At 57.5% G+C, this 17,611-nt stretch overlaps 3 protein-coding genes across 6 annotated transcripts; 2 read left to right on the top strand and 1 right to left on the bottom strand.

Moving 5' to 3' along the window:
- On the top strand, nt 1-5,062 carry EXOC3L1 (exocyst complex component 3 like 1). Its single transcript, XM_055554312.1, has 13 exons — nt 1-57; nt 267-427; nt 509-728; nt 1,599-2,211; nt 2,291-2,408; nt 2,545-2,670; nt 2,770-2,870; nt 3,062-3,172; nt 3,928-4,057; nt 4,179-4,301; nt 4,394-4,549; nt 4,641-4,765; nt 4,839-5,062. Exons 1-13 carry the CDS (start codon nt 12-14, stop codon nt 5,026-5,028), a joined length of 2,220 nt encoding a protein of 739 aa, XP_055410287.1. The 5' UTR covers nt 1-11; the 3' UTR covers nt 5,029-5,062.
- A 238-nt stretch (nt 5,063-5,300) lies between these two features.
- MATCAP1 (microtubule associated tyrosine carboxypeptidase 1) lies at nt 5,301-13,352 on the top strand. 2 transcript variants are annotated; one of them, XM_055554305.1, is made up of 8 exons: nt 6,423-6,582; nt 8,401-8,472; nt 8,952-9,026; nt 9,109-9,252; nt 9,535-9,667; nt 10,560-10,865; nt 10,970-11,067; nt 12,073-13,352. In XM_055554305.1, the coding sequence occupies exons 1-8, from the start codon at nt 6,544-6,546 to the stop codon at nt 12,235-12,237; spliced, it is 1,032 nt and encodes a 343-aa protein (XP_055410280.1). In that variant the 5' UTR covers nt 6,423-6,543; the 3' UTR covers nt 12,238-13,352. The 2 variants fall into 2 exon arrangements, with proteins under 2 accessions (XP_055410279.1, XP_055410280.1); XM_055554304.1 differs by lacking the exon at nt 6,423-6,582 and adding an exon at nt 5,301-5,588 and having other exon boundaries at nt 8,401-9,026.
- Nucleotides 13,353-13,698: 346 nt separating this feature from the next.
- On the bottom strand, nt 13,699-17,340 carry NOL3 (nucleolar protein 3). 3 transcript variants are annotated; one of them, XM_055554310.1, is made up of 5 exons: nt 17,153-17,340; nt 16,802-17,070; nt 14,411-14,713; nt 13,942-14,259; nt 13,699-13,845 (listed from the first exon to the last, which is right to left on the bottom strand). In XM_055554310.1, the coding sequence occupies exons 3-5, from the start codon at nt 14,703-14,705 to the stop codon at nt 13,838-13,840; spliced, it is 621 nt and encodes a 206-aa protein (XP_055410285.1). In that variant the 5' UTR covers nt 14,706-14,713; nt 16,802-17,070; nt 17,153-17,340; the 3' UTR covers nt 13,699-13,837. The 3 variants fall into 3 exon arrangements, with proteins under 3 accessions (XP_055410285.1, XP_055410284.1, XP_055410286.1); XM_055554309.1 differs by lacking the exon at nt 16,802-17,070; XM_055554311.1 differs by lacking the exons at nt 16,802-17,070; nt 17,153-17,340 and adding an exon at nt 15,427-16,711.
- Between the last annotated feature and the right edge of the window lie 271 nt (nt 17,341-17,611).

The following is a 17,611-nucleotide window of genomic DNA, read 5'->3' as shown; positions in this document are numbered from 1 at the left end:
CTCCTCTAGCCATGGACTCGGCAGCCAGGGACAAAACGCAGCCTGCACTCCCCACTGGTATGAGCCCTTCTGGGTGGGCCAAGGGAGGGATGGTGGCAAGAAAGATGGGGATGGTGAGTTGGGGTCTGACTGGAGCTCTGTAGGGCGGGGAGAGGAATGGACTGCCCTGGGGGACAGGCCAAGGGGTAGGAAGGGGAGCAGATTCGGCAGCCACTTCCTGCAGGCCTAGCCCAATTGATGCAGCTGCCCAGGCTCTTCCTGCCCAGGGCTGGAGTGGTCGGAGCAGGAAAGGGCGGAGCAGCTGGCCCGGGGTGCAGCACTCAAGTGGGCCTCGGGCATCTTCTACCGGCCAGAGCAGCTGGCCAGGCTGGGCCAGTACCGGAACCGTGAGGTGCAGCGGACCTGTTCTCTGGAAGCGCGCATCAAGGTGGGCATCGGGCAGGAGGGAGGAGTGCTGGGGGCAAGCTGCAGGGCTGGCAAGGCCTCACTGCCTGCCTCCCTCCCACAGTCAGTGGTGCAGTCATACCTGGAGGGTGTGAAGACCGGGGTGTGGCAGCTGGCCCAGGCCCTCGAGGCCGTACAGGGAGCCCGCAAGGCCCTGGGCCAGGCCCGTGGGCTGCTCCGGGATATGGCTGAGGCTGCACAGACCCTAGAACCCCTGCGGGAGCAGGTTGTGGAACACAAACAACTGCAGGCCCTGTCTCAGCTGTTGCCCCGGCTGCGAGCTGGTGAGTGTGCCTGGCCCTCGGCCTCAGTCCTCTGCCAGCCGGTTGACAAGCACCAAGGGGCTTGTCGCTGATCAAGGGGCTGGGACACCAGTGGGAAATTGCATGGAGGGACACATCGGGGACCTCCCAGAGAGTAATACAGGCTTCAGATGACGTATGAAGCATGGTGCCTGTTAGCTCATTCTGGGGTTCCCAAGTGTGCGAGGGCTTCCCTGGTAGCTTAGCTGGTAAAGAATCCACTTGCAATGCAGGAGTCCCTGGTTTTATTCCTAGGTCGGGAAGATCCCCTGGAAAAGGGATAGGCTACCCACTCCAGTACTCTTGGGCTTCCCAGGTGGCTCAGTAGTAAAGAATCTACCTGCAACGAGGGAGACCTGGGTTCAATCCCTGGGTTGGGAAGATCCCCTGGAGGAGGGCATGGCAACCCACTCCAGTATTCTTGCCTGGAGAATCCCATTGAACAGAGGAGCCTGGTGGGCTACAGTCCATGGGGTCACAAAGAGTTGGACATGACTGAGCAACTAAGTGCAGTACAAGCATGGGATGTCTGAGTCAGGACTGACACCTGTGGCTCTGCCCAACTTGGCTGTTATATACTGAACTATTTCCCTAACAGGGTGGTCAAAGAGCCACTGGCATGACTCCCTCCCCCAAGTCCCTCCCTTCCTCCTGTTTCATCAGCTCAAGGGTTTACACCCTAACCACCATATAGGCCCTTCCCTGGGTCTTTTCAGGCTGGCCAGTGCTCTACTGTACTGATTATTAAATCTTTTACACATCACCCCAGCCCCAGGGCGTCAACATCCACTGCTGTACCCACTGCACAGGTGGAAAGGTTTAGACTCAAGGCTGTCTCTTCTCTCTGATTAGTGCCAGCTGCAGTGGCCCACACACAGACCCTGATTGATGCCCAGCGGCTCTTGGAGGCCTATGTAAGCCTTCGGGAACTGGAGCAGCTGCAAGAGGAGACATGCACACCTCTTGGGGGCCTGGAGTTGCCAGTCTTCGAGGGGCTGGGCCCTCTGGCTGAGGCTCTGGGCCAGGCTGTGGAGGCGGCCGCAGGGGCTGCAGGGCAGCTGGCCCGGGAGAACCCAGCCTTGCTGGTGGCTGCTGTGCGTGTGGCCGAGGTGGATGCTGGGTGCACCACCTCCCTGGAGCAGGCTCCTCGGGACTGGCGGCAGCGCTGTCTGCGTGCACTACAGCAGGGCTTGGAGCGGGTCCACTTCGGGACATCTCTGCAGCCTGGGCCTGGGGAACTAGCAAAGTGGCTGGAGGCTCTGCGGGTGGCTCTGCCAGCCGAGTTGGCCATGGCTGAAGCTCTGGTAGCACCCTGCTGCCCACCACACTACAAAGTTGTCCAGTTGTGGGCCCACACCCTGCATGGTGGCCTGCGGCGCTGCCTGCAGCAACTCCTGGAAGGGCCTGAGTTGGAAGAAGCCGACACCTTCACCCTGCTGCACTGGGTGCTGCATGTGTACCAGGGGTCAGTGTCTCTGGGGCAGTAGGGCATGGGGACATCAAAGGCTGGGGGCTCCGTGTAACACTGTGCCACCCACCTCCAGGCCAGAAATGATGGGGAGCCTGGAGTTGGGGCCTGAGGCTGACGTGTCTGATCTGGAGCCCCTCCTGACCCTGGAAAACATTGAGCAGTTGGAGGCAACATTTGTGGCCAAAGTCCAGGTGAGTAGTTGGAGCCCAGGTTCAGAGCAGTTCTGCCGCCACCCGTGGGCCTGTATCTGTGGAGTCGTGCATCTACCCATCTCTAGCAGGGTCAGTGCCCTGCTACATCCTGCTGCACCTTGCCCCCTTTCCCCAGGCAAAGGTGGCCCAGTGGCTGCAGAAGGCACTGGATGGGGAGGTAGTCGAGTGGGGCCGAGAGCAGGGACCCGACACAGACCTGTCTGGCTTCTACCACTCGCCATTGCCAGCCATCGTGCTGCAGGTGGGTGAAAAGTGGCAAGACCTGGGGGCAGCCCTCACAGGGAAAGGGAAGGAGGGCAGGACCAGGACCCCGCTAATGGCTGCCCGTCCCTGCCTGTAGATCCTGGAGGAGAACATTCGTGTGACCAGAATAGTCAGTGTGTCACTGGAGCAGCGGGTGCATGGCATGGCACTGTCAGAACTGAGCGCCTTCCTGAGGAGGTCTGACCCACTCCCAACTCCTGGCCCTGCTCCTGGGCAGCCCTAAGGGGTTCTGAGTGATCAGACACACCCATGGGAAAGTACTCCTTCAAGACAGGGCCTTGGGTATCTTGGAGGTGGGGCCAGAGTACTAAGGACTGGGGTTGTACCAGAGTGACAGCAGGTACCGGAGCCACCTCTGCTCTTTGCAGCTTCACTGATGCTCTGATCCGATTCTCCCGAGACCATCTCAGGGGGGAAGCAGTGGTCCCTCATTACGTGCCCTACCTACTGGCCACCCTCAACCACCAGTTAGCACTCAGGTACCAGGATGTGCCCACAGAATGCCACCTTCACTAACCCCTGACTGAACATCTATTCAGTATGGATCTAGCCTACACTGGGCCTTTAGGAATTTTAGACTCACGTAACCCTGGGGTTCCAATCCTAGTTCTCCTAATTACTAGCTGTGTGACCTTGGGCCAGTTATCTAATCTCTCTGAATTTTGCTTCTGTCGTCAATAGTATATGGGTGGACCTTCTGAGACTCAGGTGAGATTACAGATATAAAGTACCTACCAAAAAAAAAAAAGTACCTACCACAGTACCTGGCACAGAGTGTCAATTATTCATTCATTCAACAAATATTTATCAAGGCCCTATTCTGTGCCAGGTAACGTCTAGTGTTACCTCTGTGAATATAACAAAAATATTCCCTTCCTCTAGGGTCTTATGTTCCCTGGGGTGTGGGCAAGAGAGGACAAACAAGTTAATGATTTTGACTCCCTCCTGACTGGGATTAACTCTCTCCTCTTACCGAAACAAACTGAAAGACATAACTTGTTCAAGATCATACCGCGAATTAGAGGCAGGTCCAGGTCGCATGTGTGCCTTCTAACTCGCTGAGCCCACCACTTCAGCCTCAGCTGTGTCCACCCTTTCAGAAGTGCAGGGAGCCGCCCTTCTTGTCACCTCAGGCGACACACTTGTGCCACTAGGTGGCGCCCGAGTGGCTAGACAAGAGAGGGCCTCTCGGGCCTTGGCCTTGGTCCTGAAGCCGTCCTTTTGGTCGGTCCAGCTCCTCCGTATCCGTCCTGCAGCCCAAATGGGTGGTTCCCGGAGTCTTGGCTCCGGTGGAGGCAGAGCTGGACAAGTTGCAGAAGAGGATCTGTCGCCTGGTGTTGGAGGCGCTGCTGGCGGAGCTACAGGTGAGGCTTCAGGGGGAGATGGGGTTGGGAGGAGGAGATACAGCGTATGCACGGTGGCCTCTGCCGGGGAATACTGGGTCTGAATCGTCGCTCCAGCTACGTCTCTAAACTCCGTTCCCAGCCCCTATTCGCGGCTCTGCCCTCGCGTCGCTGGCTCTCAAGCCCAGAGCTGCTGGATGACGTGTGCAAGCGGACGGCGCGATTCTGCCAGAACTTTCAGCACGTGCGGAATCCCGCGGTCCAGGTGCATCTGCGGGGAAAGGCTGAGGGCGGGGGGCGGTGTCAAAGTGCCCATGGGAAAAACATCCTGGACCCATTTGATTGCGATCCCTACAGCTGTTGCTGGTCGAGGCGGAGCGTACGGTGGTGCTGCAGTACTTAAGTGCGCTGATGCAAGGCCGCCTAGTCTGCCGCGGTGCTGACGAGAGGATCCAGGCGGCCGAGCGCATGCAGCACGATGCGGCCCAGCTTCAGGAGCTTTTCCTCGGTTTGGTGAGAATTCGCTGGGCGAGAGGATGGGCGGGAGTCTTAGTGATTCGATAGGGGTCGAGGACTGGAGAAAGACCAACCCCTGCGTGCTCAGGGCCTGGAGGAGAGCGTTCAGTGTGCGCCAGTGCTGCTTGCATTGAAGGAGCTGCTGAACCTCCGCGACCCCACGCTACTTGGCCTCGAGGTGGCAGGCTTGAGGCAACAGTTTCCCGACGTGAGGTGCGAAGACGGGCCGGGAAGGGAGGAGACCCAGGAGCGGCTGGGCGGGGCTAACGCACCCGTAACTCCACAGCGAGGATCATGTCTCCGCCCTCCTGGACCTGCGCGGAGACGTGTCCCGAGAGCAGCGCCTGGCCGCACTCAGCTCTCTGCGGGCCGGCCCGCAGCCCTCGCCCCAAGCTGGTCGCCGAGCACTTTTCAGCCTCGTGCCAACACCTGCACCCTCGCTGGCCTCCTGCTTCCCCTCAGGGTCCTGTGCCTGACCCCTGACTGCCCGCAGAATAAAGTCACGTCCCCGTACGCCTGAATTGTACGTGTTGGCGAAGGGTGGATGAAATAAAAGTGCCCACGAAGGGCAGGGGGTCCAAGTGCAGTGACACACCTAAGATATCCTGGTTCCAGTTCTGATATATGGCTGCGCCCCACCTATCCCGGTACGAGACCTGTATGTGGGCTGCTTTCCCAAGTACCCGGGCTTCCACAGTGTGCGGACTACACTCTTATGTGTGCGCGCAGCCGCAGAGAGCTAGCGTCTCCTACGCCAGAAGTCAGTCAACTGAGGCAAAGGGGGCGGGCTTAAGGCAACACCCCACCCAGGGGCGTGACCCGATGGCGGACACCTCCCCCCTGCTCTGCCTGGCCCCACCCCAAGCCTTGTCCTCGTGCTCTTGCGGCAGCAGAGATTGACGCGAATCCGCGCTCTTTCGTCTGAGCGTGCGCGCGCCCGAGCCCGTGCGTCACCAGCGTCGGCTCCCGCGGGCTGGGCAGCCGGCGGCCTGTGTTGCGGAGCGGGAACAGCGGCGGCGAGAAGAGGATTGAACAGGTGGGGGCGCGGCACGCGGATGTAATCCCCCCACCCCCACGAGGCCGAAAAGGCGTTCGACCGGACCCCTCCTCATCTACCTGGGAACCCCGCTCCATTGTCCACTGGCCCCGCCCTCCATTGGGCACGCCCTTTGCCCCAGCCCCCGCCACTTATTGGCTGTAGGTCACTCCCCTCCTCTATTTCCTAGTACCCATTGGCTCCTCTTCAATGTTATCTTCTCTCGGAGTTTCTTATTGGCGCAGACCACACCCGCTTATATATCACCAGACTCCGCCTTCAGCCTGGGCTCCTCCCACAACCATCATTCATTCATTCTGCATCTAGTGCTGGGTACTTTGGTCATGGGGGTGAATGAGACCCGTCCCTGCCCTCAGGGAGTTCAGGGGATGATGTGGGGGGACACGGACCTGGGCTCCAACAATGACAGCCTAGGGTGGTAAACAAGCCGCTTGGGCACTGGGAGTCTCTATGACGCTGGGAAGGCTTCCCGGAGGAAGTGAGGCCCAAACCGAGTACTGAAGAATGGTTAGGAGTTTGTTACAGGGAGACATTGGGAGGGCATTCTTGGCAAAAGGACCTGAGACATGAAAGAAACAAGCGTATCCTGGTAATTCCAAAGAGGTAGGTCAAATGAAAGAAGGGGAGATAAAGAGGATTGGTACAAGTAAGAGGCCTAGAGAGCAGTGAGGAATCCAGAAAAGTGTATGGTTAGTTGAGGGGAAGGAAGCCTGAGTCCCGAAATCATCCAGCAGCTTGTCACTAGGCAGAATGCTGGGAGGAGGGGGAGGGGATCAGAACTAGCTGGGGAAGCCAAGTGCAGGGAAGGAATGATTCCAGTTCTGAGAGGGACAAGGGCTCTCGGTTTCATTCCTTTACTGAACAACTGTTCTGGGGACACAGCTGTGAACACTTAGAAGGAAAAAACATAATAATCACATATACTGTACTTCAGATGGTGATGACTGCATTGGAGCACAATATTGTGGAAAAGGTGAGGTTCTGGTGGAGAGGGTTTAGAGGAGGTTTACTGTCTTATAGAGGGTGTGTCGGGAAGGCTTTTCTAACAAGATATTTGTACAGAAATCTGAGGAAAGTGAGAGTGACCCCTGCTGTTATATGAGGGGGAAAGCGTTCCAGACAGGGACATTTTCAGTTTGAGATGCCTGTTATACATTCAAGTAAACATGTTGAATTGAGAACTGACAACACAGTTTGAGGGGCTTCCCTGTGTTTCAGATGGTAAAGAATCTGCCTGCAATGCAGGAGACCTGGGTTGGGAAAATCCCTGGTGAAGGGAATGGCAACCCACTCCGTATCCAGTATTCTTGCCTGGAGAATTCCATGGACATAGGAGCCTGGTGGGCTACAGTTCATAGGGTTGCAAAGAGTCGGATACAGCTGAGCAACTTACACACACAGAACACTAATCTGAAGTTTATGGAAGAAGTTTGGGCTGACATATTTAAAACCATGAGAGTGGGTGAGATCACCCAGGGAGAGAGCATAAATGGAGAAGAGAAGTTTTCAAGTCCTGGACATCAGAGTCTTTTTTTTTTTTTTTCCAGGGGAGGGGCTGGTAAGGAAGGATTTATTACTTGTAGCAAGTTAGGAGAACAGCAGGGATCTTTCCCAAAGCAGTATCTCCACATTATGGTGTTAAGAGGTCAGAAAGATAGGGATGACCAGCAAGGAAGACAAGAACAAGCAGCTAGTGAGATGGGAGAATTATGTCCCAGTGTATTTGGGAACCAAGTGGAAGATGTGGCCAAGCTGAGATGAAGTCATTAACTTTGTCAAGTTCTACTGATCAACATGAAGATCATTGGTGACCTTGGTCAGGTCAGTTTTGATAGAGAGCAGGGGCCAGAAGCCCCTACTTGAAGTGAAATTTAAGACAGAACAGGAAAGAAGGAACTAGATAGAGACTGAGTATAGATGACTTGGAGTGTTGTGTTACCCTGAGAAGCAGCTGGAGGGAGATGCAGTGAAGCTAGAAGACTATGGGGTCAAGTGAGGGTTTTGTTTTTTAAGATGGAGAAATAACAGCATGTGTTTAAACTGATGGGAAGAATCCGGCAGAATGGAAGAGACTGATGATGTAGGAGGTGTAGGAAAAAGGAGAGATGCTGGAATTATGTCCCTGAGCAGACAGGAGAGTTCAGAGGATGGAGCCTTTGGTCAGTCTCTGGGGAGAGACTGGGTTGGACTGAGCCCTGGTACAGAGTTGGGGTAACTGTCCTAACACTGGCCTTGGATGACCACCAGCAAGATGGCTTTGATAGGAGACACCCAGGGATTGGCTTGGATTGGCTGAACTTTCCCTCTGCTTACAAAGAGCTGGTTCTAATTTAGATTTGAACAGATGGCCCAGAAGGGAGAGAGCATTCCAGGTGGAGGGACTAGCATAAGCAAGGGGCAGGTAGGCCCAATGGGCTGGAGGAGGTGGATGCAGCTGGGTGGGAGGGGTGGAGTGAGACTGAGAAAATGCCAGAGGTAGAAGGCAGATAGAAGGTAGTGAGACCCCCTCACCTTTCATCCTGGCAGCTGAGGCTACACTGTACCAAATTCCCAGTCTGGGTGGGCGCTGAGCACAGAATCATGAGTGGGGGGCTTAAGCCTTGCAATCAGAAGCTCATGAGCTAAGGGGATTTGAGGAACCACCATCTATGTGGATGTATGAGACTTCCTCCTGCTTTCCCCCAGTCCAGGGAATGGACTAACTAGCGGGGAGGTGAGGTGGCATAGGGCCTGCTAGCCCTCAGGCCATACCCACTCATTGCTGGCCTCCACATCCTTCCTGTGTCTCCAGAAGTCGACGGTGTGGGGAGCTGGAGTGACCCGGCCGGATGTGCCCTCCAGGACAGAATGGTGCTGGACTCAGGTGCTCAGGTGTATGAGCAGGCACCCCCAAGTCCGCCAGCCAGCCCCTCCTCCTTGGCCCATAGGCCGGGGCCCTCAGACCGAGATGGGGCAGCGCTGTTCCCCTGGCCTCAGTCCCTGGCCCTGCCCCTGGCTTTGTCCGTCCCCTCGGCCCTGCGGCCCCAGGTGGAGAGGCAGCCCTTCTCAGAGCTGCACTTGGGCCGCCGTGGACACATGCGGCGCAGCGAGAGCACCTACACCGTGAACAGTACTGGCCGGCGGGGGGGCAGCACCCAGAGTCGGGCCCCGCCTGGACGGGGACGGGACCCAGGTGGGGGCACCCTGCGGCCCGCGGCCTCCCTGCCTCACATCGCTAAGGCTCGAAAGGAGGCAGGCCGCGGTGCCAGCAAGAGCCCCTGCATGCTGGTGGCTCTGCGGCCAACCAATATGGACCGCGAGCGGGACAAGTTCTTCCAGTCCCATTACACCTATAACCCACAGTTCGAGTACCAGGAACCCATGCCCATGGCTGTGCTGGAGAAATACTGTGAGGCCTCTGGACAGTTCATTCATCAGGTCAGTGCAGACTGCCCGCCTCACCCCAGGCTGGACCACCTGAGCGGTCCAGCTTGACCTGCTGCTGCGGCCCTCTGTGCAGGCAGTTGGCATCATCGAGGCTGTCCTGGAGAAGTTTGGGACCTATGAACACTTCGAGGCTGCAACGGGGGGCCAGCTGCTGACCAAGTGCCAGATCTGGTCCATTGTGCGCAGATACATGCAGAAGGAAGGCTGCGTCGGTGAGGTGAGCTCACGCTGCCAGTGATGCCCCTTTTCCACCCGCTTCCAATCAGACTGCCCAGTGGGTAGTGCCAGGCCCAGCTCCGTTCTGGTGGAGCTAGTGACCTCAGGCCAGCTCTGCTCCTATCCCTGCCCCAGTCAGGTGGGAGCTGGCTCCAAGCGGAGATGGGGCAGGGTAGGTGTCGTGGCCAAGTGTCCGGCCTGGCTCCCCTGTGGCACCAGCAGGTCCACCTCCCCACTGGCCCCCGGGGTTGGTGGCCATGATGTGTGTCTCTGCCACCCTCAGGTAGTGGTGCAGCTGAGTGAGGACCTGCTGTCCCAGGCAGTGATGATGGTGGAGAACAGCCGACCAACGTTGGCCATCAACCTGACTGGAGCCCGCCAGTACTGGTTGGAGGGCATGCTGCGGCACGAGATAGGTCAGGGTGTGGTAGGTGGGTGGGCTGGGATGAGAGGGGGCTGGGACATGGCGGCAGGGCAGTGAGGGGCCCCAGTAATTCCACCCCCTCTCATTTTCCCCCTTCCCTTCACCAGCAGCCACCTTCTCCCTCTGGCTCACAGAGGTACGCCAGAACATGCCAGCCCACTCTTTGGGCTCACCCTTATTTCCTGTTTCTTTTGGGTATCTTTTCCTCCCTCAGCTTCCTCTCTGATTTCCCTTGTCCGTGGGGCAAGACTGCTGAGGCCCGGACAGGCCAGAGGGAGAACCCTAAGGGCCCCACTAGTCTAGCCAACAGTACAGGCCTTCCATGGTGGATGCAAGTTCAGATTCTGGGAAGGGAAATGGCTGAAGACACAGCTGGATTTAGGAGGGGACTGGCCAGGCTGGAAAGGCAGGCATAGGACACGAATTACTATTCTTTCATATCTGTCACTCCTCGTCAAGAATCATGTTGCTCTGGGCAAAAGGTGGTTTTTGCTGAGTATGTTAGCATGAAATGGGCATGCAAGGGTGTGGGGACCGGGTGGTGTGTGAGTTCCTGGCCTCTCTAGGGGGCTGCGGAGCGTGGGGGGCGAAGCAGTGTGAGTTTGGGAGAGTTGTGTGTGTATAGTCCTAGACGGATGGGGGAGGATTCATGTGTGTGAGCCTCTGGGTCCTTGGGTGTGAGTTCACCTGAAGATGGTCTTGATGATGCGTTGGGTGAGTATGGGTGTGGGGTGGAGAGGCTTGTGTGAGAGCCTGATTTTAGGGGCATAAAGCTATGTGAGTCACCAGCTAGAGGTCCAGACGGGCAGAGCAGGGCCTGGATAGGGCCAGGCAGGAAGACCCCCTGGATGCCCAGCCCAGCCTCTTCTTTGCTCTCCCCGCAGGTACCCACTACCTTCGGGGCGTGAACAACGCGCGGCAGCCGTGGCACAGCGCCGAGGGCCGGCAGCAGTACGGGCTGCGGCCAGCAAACCCCACGGAGGAGGGCCTGGCCAGCCTGCACAGCGTGCTGTTCCGCAAGCAGCCCTTCCTGTGGCGCGCAGCGCTGCTCTACTATACGATACATCGTGCAGCGCGCATGTCCTTTCGTCAGCTCTTCCAGGACCTGGCGCGCTACGTGCAGGATGCTGATGTGCGCTGGGAATACTGCGTGCGCGCCAAGCGCGGCCAGACTGACACCTCGCTGCCCGGTGGGCACCAGTCCCGGCGGGTTGGCGGGGGAGTGCCTTGATCTGGGGTGGGAGGGTGAGGGTGGGGCTTTGGACCTAGGGCTCATGGCCCTCCTTGCCCACAGGCTGCTTCAGCAAGGACCAGGTATACCTGGATGGCATCCTGCGCATTCTGCGGCATCGCCAGACCATCGACTTCCCGCTGCTGACCTCGCTGGGCAAGGTGAGGGGTCATAGGGCCTTCAGAGGTCCCAGCCAGCTCTCCCCCTCACTGCTGTATTCCCTGAGCCTCTGGTTGGAACTCCACTGAGGACCGGGTGCCAGGCCTCTCGTGGTGGGAGCGTGGGTGGAGTGAGCACAGGAGATGACTTGACAGTCCAGCAGCCAGTATAGGTGCTTTTTCCAGCCCACAGGTGTTTGTGTAGACACTGCAAAGGAAGTGAGCATTCCAGGCCAGGAGAGCAGTCAGGAAGGCCTGCAGAAGCAGGCTGGAGAAACAGCCAGGGATCAAGCCCTTGGCACTGGGTATCTGTGCCAAGCTGAGGAAGTTGAACTTCATCCAAAGCAGTGGGGAATCCAAGGAACTTCAAGCAAAGGGTGGCACAGATGTTGGCTTTAGAAGGCTCTGTGTATCATATGGGAAGAGAGGCCTAAGGAGGGGAGTGCAAGGGGAAGAGGAGGAGGCCTTTCTCATCTCTTCTGCAGCATTGATGGTGGTCTGGCATAACCCCGCAGTGGCCATGCCGTTGGAGAAGAAGGGGCAAGCTGGAGAGATCTTCAGAGAGTGGAATCTTTTCAACTCAGTGGCCACTCTGAGTGGAAGGGTGACATATTCTAAGTCCCCACCCTGGAATCTGACCTAGGGGCTCTGACAAGGGTCGGGCTGCATAAGCTGGCACCCAGGAAGGCTGGCTATGAGGCGTCTAAGGCACCTGGTATCCAGGGAAAGGTGTTCAGAAGGCAGTTGGATACCCAGATTTGGAGATGAAGGGGGGAAGCTGGACTGGATACAGGAGTGGGGTTGTAGCACATAGATGTTAGAAGAAGGTTTTGAGAGAAAGAGCAAACACCCAGGATGGAGCCACAGGGTACAGAACGTTGGGAGTGAATCAAAAGGGGAGTGGGAGAGGTTCTGGGAGCAAAGGGCTATGGGCCATTGGAAGAGAGCTGGGACCAGCTGCCTGAAAACCAGGGGACCCTGCACTGAGGCCCAGCTTTCTCCCTGCAGGTTTCCTATGAGGATGTGGATCACCTCCGGCCCCACGGGGTACTGGACAACACCCGGGTGCCCCACTTCATGCAGGACTTAGCACGCTACCGGCAGCAGTTGGAACACATCATGACCACCAACCGGCTGGATGAGGCAGAGCTGGGCCGCCTGCTGCCTGACTGATACTGGTTGAGGGCTCCGGATCGGCCCCCAGAACACGAAGCTGGCTGCTCTGTGCTTCCACAGCCTGGGTGTTTCTTGGGGCCTGGGGAGGGCAGAATCATTTCAGGAGGGAGGAGCGGCAACAGCGGAGAATTTGTGCTAGCCTCCCTGGACCCCGAGGGCCAACAGCAGCATGTCAGGCAGACTAAGTCTTCCCTCCTGTCTCCAGCTGTCTGTTGAGCCGAGGAAGAGCCTGAGGGCAGGAGGGAAGCTGAGCATGGATGGGCATTGGGGGGAGGGGTTGGGAGTAGAAACTTGTTCTTGCATGAGATGGCTTTGGGTGTATGCGTACTCCACTCCAGTCTTTTTGTCCCCCCACCTGGCCCCTTGGTGCTCCTTCAGCTTTCACGCTGTCTACCTCTCACTGGGTCCTGGTGGGGATCTCCCTTCTCCTGGGGTGACTGCCTGAGCCTGCCATCCTGGCTTTCACACAGACTCAAGGAGCAGGGATCCTGGTAGTAGAGACCCAGCTGGGCTGGGCTGTGCTTTCCAGCATTTTGCCTCTCCCATTGTCGTCGTGTGTTTTCCCTATTTGTGTGCAGTGTGTCCTGGGCTTCTGAAAGTTCGATGGAGGGAATAGGGCTCCTCTGGAAGGCACTGACTGTTCCTAGCCCCGCCCTCCCTCACACATACACAGGCCTTGTGAGTCAAGCCGAGAGCTCCCCTGGCCTTGCCCTCAACCTCTGCACTGGCCTCTGCTGTCCCTGTCTTTGCTCACACCCTCGCAGCTGGTCTCTGGCAGAGGTTGGCATAGGCTGGCAGCATCCACAATCAAGCCTGAGGGGCAGGCCCCCAGTGGTTCCAAGTTCTGAGCCTCTCCTCAACCAGGAGAGGTGCCAAGATGATTGTTGCTTCTGGTTTCACCTCAGACTCAGCTGTGTGAGGTTGACCCAGCCCCGCTCCCACCCTTGGCCTTAGTTTTTCCATTCGAAAACTTGGAAACACAGCTGGAAAGTCCTTATTCCTTTAGTCATTGAATATGTGTAGAGCACCTTCTGTGTACCAGTTAACTGGTCAGAATCCTCACTGAGCTCCCAGTCCTGAGAAAAGTCAATTAAAACAATTATAATGAAGTGTGTCAGCTTCATCTACTCACGATCACTTCCTCTTTCCCTTAATCTCCCTTCCCAAGCTCCTTTCCTGGCCCTTTGTGCCAGTACTAGGGCCTTTCTGGAGTGGGGCTGGTGATGACACATGTCCCCAAATGGTTCATGAGGATAAAAGGGCCATGGAGCAGGGCCCAAGAATCTGGCCCTTGTCCCACTGGGGACCTGGGTCTGGGGTCTCCAGGGGTACAGCTTGTACTGTTGAGGACAGAAATGGGCTGAGGACTGTGCCATGGGCACAGGGCTGCCCAAAGACTTTGGGACTTAGAGGCACACATCCACACCCTCGTTCCTGGGCAAAGAGCCACAATCAGAGTCCAGGCTGACCCTCCAGAATTTATTCACTTTCAGTGGTACTGGGCTAGATGGAATATTGGTGGCGTCTGACCCCACTTTGGCAGGATCCCAGATCACATGTTGCTAGGATGAAGAGCGGCCTGTCGGTGCTATGGCTTTCAGGAATCTAGAAATAATGGAGGGGGCCTGGTCGTTCAGGTGGAGCCCCGCCTCCTCCACCTCCCAGGCCATGCCCTCCCGCCAGATTTGGGCAGCCTCACACCTTCAGACTCATCTCCAGCCTCGAAGTCAGGCTCCGGCTCTGGCTCTGGCTCCGCCTCTGGCTCTGGTTCCGCCTCTGGCTCCGGTTCCGGATCCATTTGGGGGTCCAACTCCGGTTCAGCCCCTTCAGAGGTCTCGGCTTCCAGCTCTGGCTCAGCTTCTTCGAGGGTTCCGGATTGTGCTGCCTCGGAGTCCTCAGGACCCCGGGCCTCGTCGGATTCTGGAGTTCTGGGCAGCCAGGGGCACGTGGTTCCTGAGTCAGCAGCCCCGGGAGTCCAGTGGCCTGGGCATGGAGGGTCAGAGCTTCGTTCCCGGTAGCCTACGGCGGAGGTAGGAGTGTCTCAGGCTCAGTTTATCCTCGGTGGTTTCCTCTGCACATGTTCAAGTCTTTGGGGAAGACCATAGATCGATGCCCCCCATGCCACGCCCCCTCCTCTGACCTAGGGTCCGCCTCCCCCGCGGGCTCTCACCGGTCCCCACGTGCTGCCAGTCCCAGGTGGGGTCCGGCGCCCGCACAGTTCGCTGGGCGCAGCTCAGCAGCTCCTGGCAGGCAGCCTCGCCCTTGCTCTGCACCAGCAGCAACAGGCGGCGCACCCTGCGTTCGGCATCAGGCAGCGCGTCTAACGCCTCGTACTCGGGCCCGGTGAGCACGCCCCGTGCCAGCAGCGCGTCCAGCAGCAGCCCCGAGTCCGCCTGCAGCGTCTCTACCAGGCGTTTCCGCTCGCGGTCGATCGTCTCTGATGGTCTTTCCTGGGTGTTGCCCATGGTAGGGGCTGCATCGGAGGTAAGGGGCGAGAGGTAGTGGGGGCCGGAGCTCCCCTGCTTCTGACCTCTCTCCCGGGGCCCCAGTGAACATCCGTGGCTGGGGTCTAAGTTCACCTGGATCTCTGGGGTCTATCAGCCCCGCAGCGCAGCACCGATCCTGCCTCCCTGACCTTTTCTATCTTATCTCTGCCTGGGGCTTCACCTTCGGTCGGTAAATGTTAACTGTGGCACTCCTCTCCTCCCCTAGCTACCCCAGGACCCTCATCTACTCTGACTGCTCTCCCCAAGCAGGTCCTTCCTCCTGAGCCCCTGCCACCTTAGACACCGCGATAGATTCAGACCTAGTTTATCCAACCTAACTTCTCTTTCCTAACCTGCTTCCCCAAGGTACAGCTGGTCCTGATAAACCACACCCAGCTTGCAATCAAGTTCCTTTCCAGTCTATCTGCCGAATACTTCTGTCAACTTCACCACTGAGTCTAGTCTTTCACTTCCAGCCTAGACCCTGTAAAGCTCCATATCTCCCCTCCCAGATCCCAGTGCTGAGCGTCTTCCTGCTCCTCTCACCTACTGGAGGAAGTCCAGACCCTTATCCTGACCCTGAGGTCCATCCTTCCAGGGCAGGCCCCTGCCTCTGCACCCCCTCACTGATACCACCATGTTGGAACCCCAATGTGGTTTCCTGGCCTCTTCTGGTTCCCTAATACCTGAGTAGAGATACCTGAGTCCTCTTGAGTCTTAGCTCTGACCAAGATCTTCTGACATCACCTGAGACCAAACTGTCTCCCTGCTGCCCTGGGAATGATTCACAGCCATCATCTTGAAGTATCCAGGACTCAACTCACAAAAGCTACCAGCAAATGTCAAACGTTCACCGTTTTCCTCGGTGGATCCTCCCATTTTGAGAGGCTGTCACCACCCCAACAGCAGGCCTTGGGCAGAAATTAATCTGCTTTGTTCACTTATCAACAGCCAAGGACAATGGCCCATCTCCTCTTGGGTCACCTGACCCAGGCAGCAAGGTCCTTGGCATTAAGGGGCAATTAGGTCAGGCCCTGGGCCACTCCCTTTCTCAGTCCATCTCCCTTGGCCTTGGCTTTGTCCAAGGATTTCATCCTCTCTTTGGGGTCCCTCCTTTACCTCCTTACTTGGCTCTAGGTCTGGGAGAGAGGATTTGGTCTTAACCCCCATCTCTCTCACTGCCTGGTGTCATGCTATGCCTCCCTAGTCATTGCACCCCTCCTAGCCATACTGAGGTGTCAGCCCTTCCCTCAGGCCATGAGCAGAGACCCTTTGCCCTTCCCTTTCCCTTCATGTCCCATCTGTGACAAATGCTGCTCCTCCCCTGACATCTCAGAGAGAATCGGCATCTCCCTCCACCCCTCATCTCCTGTAACAGTCTCTCCCAGCACCTCTCACTCCTGTCCATCACCCTACAGAACAGTGACTTTGACAACTCTCTAGGGTAGGATTATTGTGCCCATTTTACAGATGAGGAGACAGGCTCAGAGAGACCAAGTGGCAGAACTGGAGTCTGACTTGCTCCAGCCTGAACTACGAGGTGTCTGGCCAAGCAGAATGCCAACCATAACAACCTGTCCCCTAACCCTCGTGGGACCCCCAGAGAGAATCCAGACTATCTGTTCACTTCCCAGCCCCTAGATAGCAGGCTTTCCCCCACTTCCCTCAACCATTCAGTACCAGCACTTCCCAAACTTTGTAGACACTCTTCCCTGGGCCTGGAATCCCCTTTCTTCCTCCCATGAAAGATGGACCCATCTTTCAAGACTCAAATGTCCCCTCGTTTACCCCAATGCCGGAGTGTCCCAGAGGCAGATTCGTTCCTTCTCCTCTGTATCACAGTGAACATCATACACCCTGACTAGGCTGACATCACTGGACTGTGTACCATGGATCCTCTGCCCTCTTACTTGAGGTTTCCAAACTCTGTCCCCCCAGTCAAAAGTGCAGGAAGGGAGGGAGGGCAGAACCCACTGTGTACAGGTGCAGAGAGGGAGGGGACATAATAGGTTGGCCCCTCCTTTTTTCTCCCTCCTCCCCAAATTATTTTCATGTTAGCTTCCTCCTCTAGTTACCTCAAGTCCTGCCTTTTGTCCTGTCTGGAGAGCAGAGACCCCAGCTAGTCTGGATCCTCTGAGATTTAATGCTCAGAATATCGAAATTATGTCCTTCAATGGTCACAGCCCAGATTCTTCCCAGAGGACCTGGCGGCTCCAGTTAGCACGCGTGGTCAGGGGTCTCTGCCGCCCTCCCCACCTCGCTCCCTGCGCGTTCTTTGGCTAAGGAGCGAAGGTGGTGGGCCACCGCCGAAGACGTCGCGCACCTGCGAACTCAACATCCGTTCCTACACCCAGCCCCAGAGGTAAGAGTCCTGCGGAAGGGAGGGGAAGGGAGGAGAGGGGAGGAGAGGGGCGGGGCTCACAGACCTTCGCGCACTGCTGCTGGTGGTGATCGGGCGCGGATTTCGCCCAAACTCAGTTTCTCTTCCCTCCCCCAGCCGGAGGGGGAGGAGTTCGGTGGGGCTCCCGGTCCCTGCGCTCCTGGCGGCCCCACTCACGGGTCGAGCCTCAGCAGGGCAGGAGATGACGAGGCAGAAAGGGCCAGGCAGGGTGGGGATATGAGCAGCAGCTGCGGCGGGGGCGGGGCGGCCAGGGCTGCCGGGAACCGGGAGGGGGTGGGGAAAGGGGGCCGTTCTTCTCGGGACGCTGGGAGGCCGACCGCAGAGGTCGAGTACCGCCTGGCTGCGTTTTCCCTCATCCCCCCGGGCGCGCCGGAGGAGTCAGGGTGGGGACCGTTAAGCCCGCGGACCCAAGTACCCCAGCAATTCCCATGCGTTTTACACCCATTCTCTTTGCCTGCACAGAGAAGGCTCAGAGAAGGAGACC

The sequence above is a fragment of the Bubalus kerabau genome, chromosome 17 (genome assembly GCF_029407905.1).
Source record: "Bubalus kerabau isolate K-KA32 ecotype Philippines breed swamp buffalo chromosome 17, PCC_UOA_SB_1v2, whole genome shotgun sequence".
In the NCBI taxonomy this organism is placed as follows: domain Eukaryota; kingdom Metazoa; phylum Chordata; class Mammalia; order Artiodactyla; family Bovidae; genus Bubalus; species Bubalus kerabau.
The sequence above is the reverse complement of the archived record's forward strand: the minus strand, read 5'-3'. Positions and strand labels throughout refer to the sequence as shown.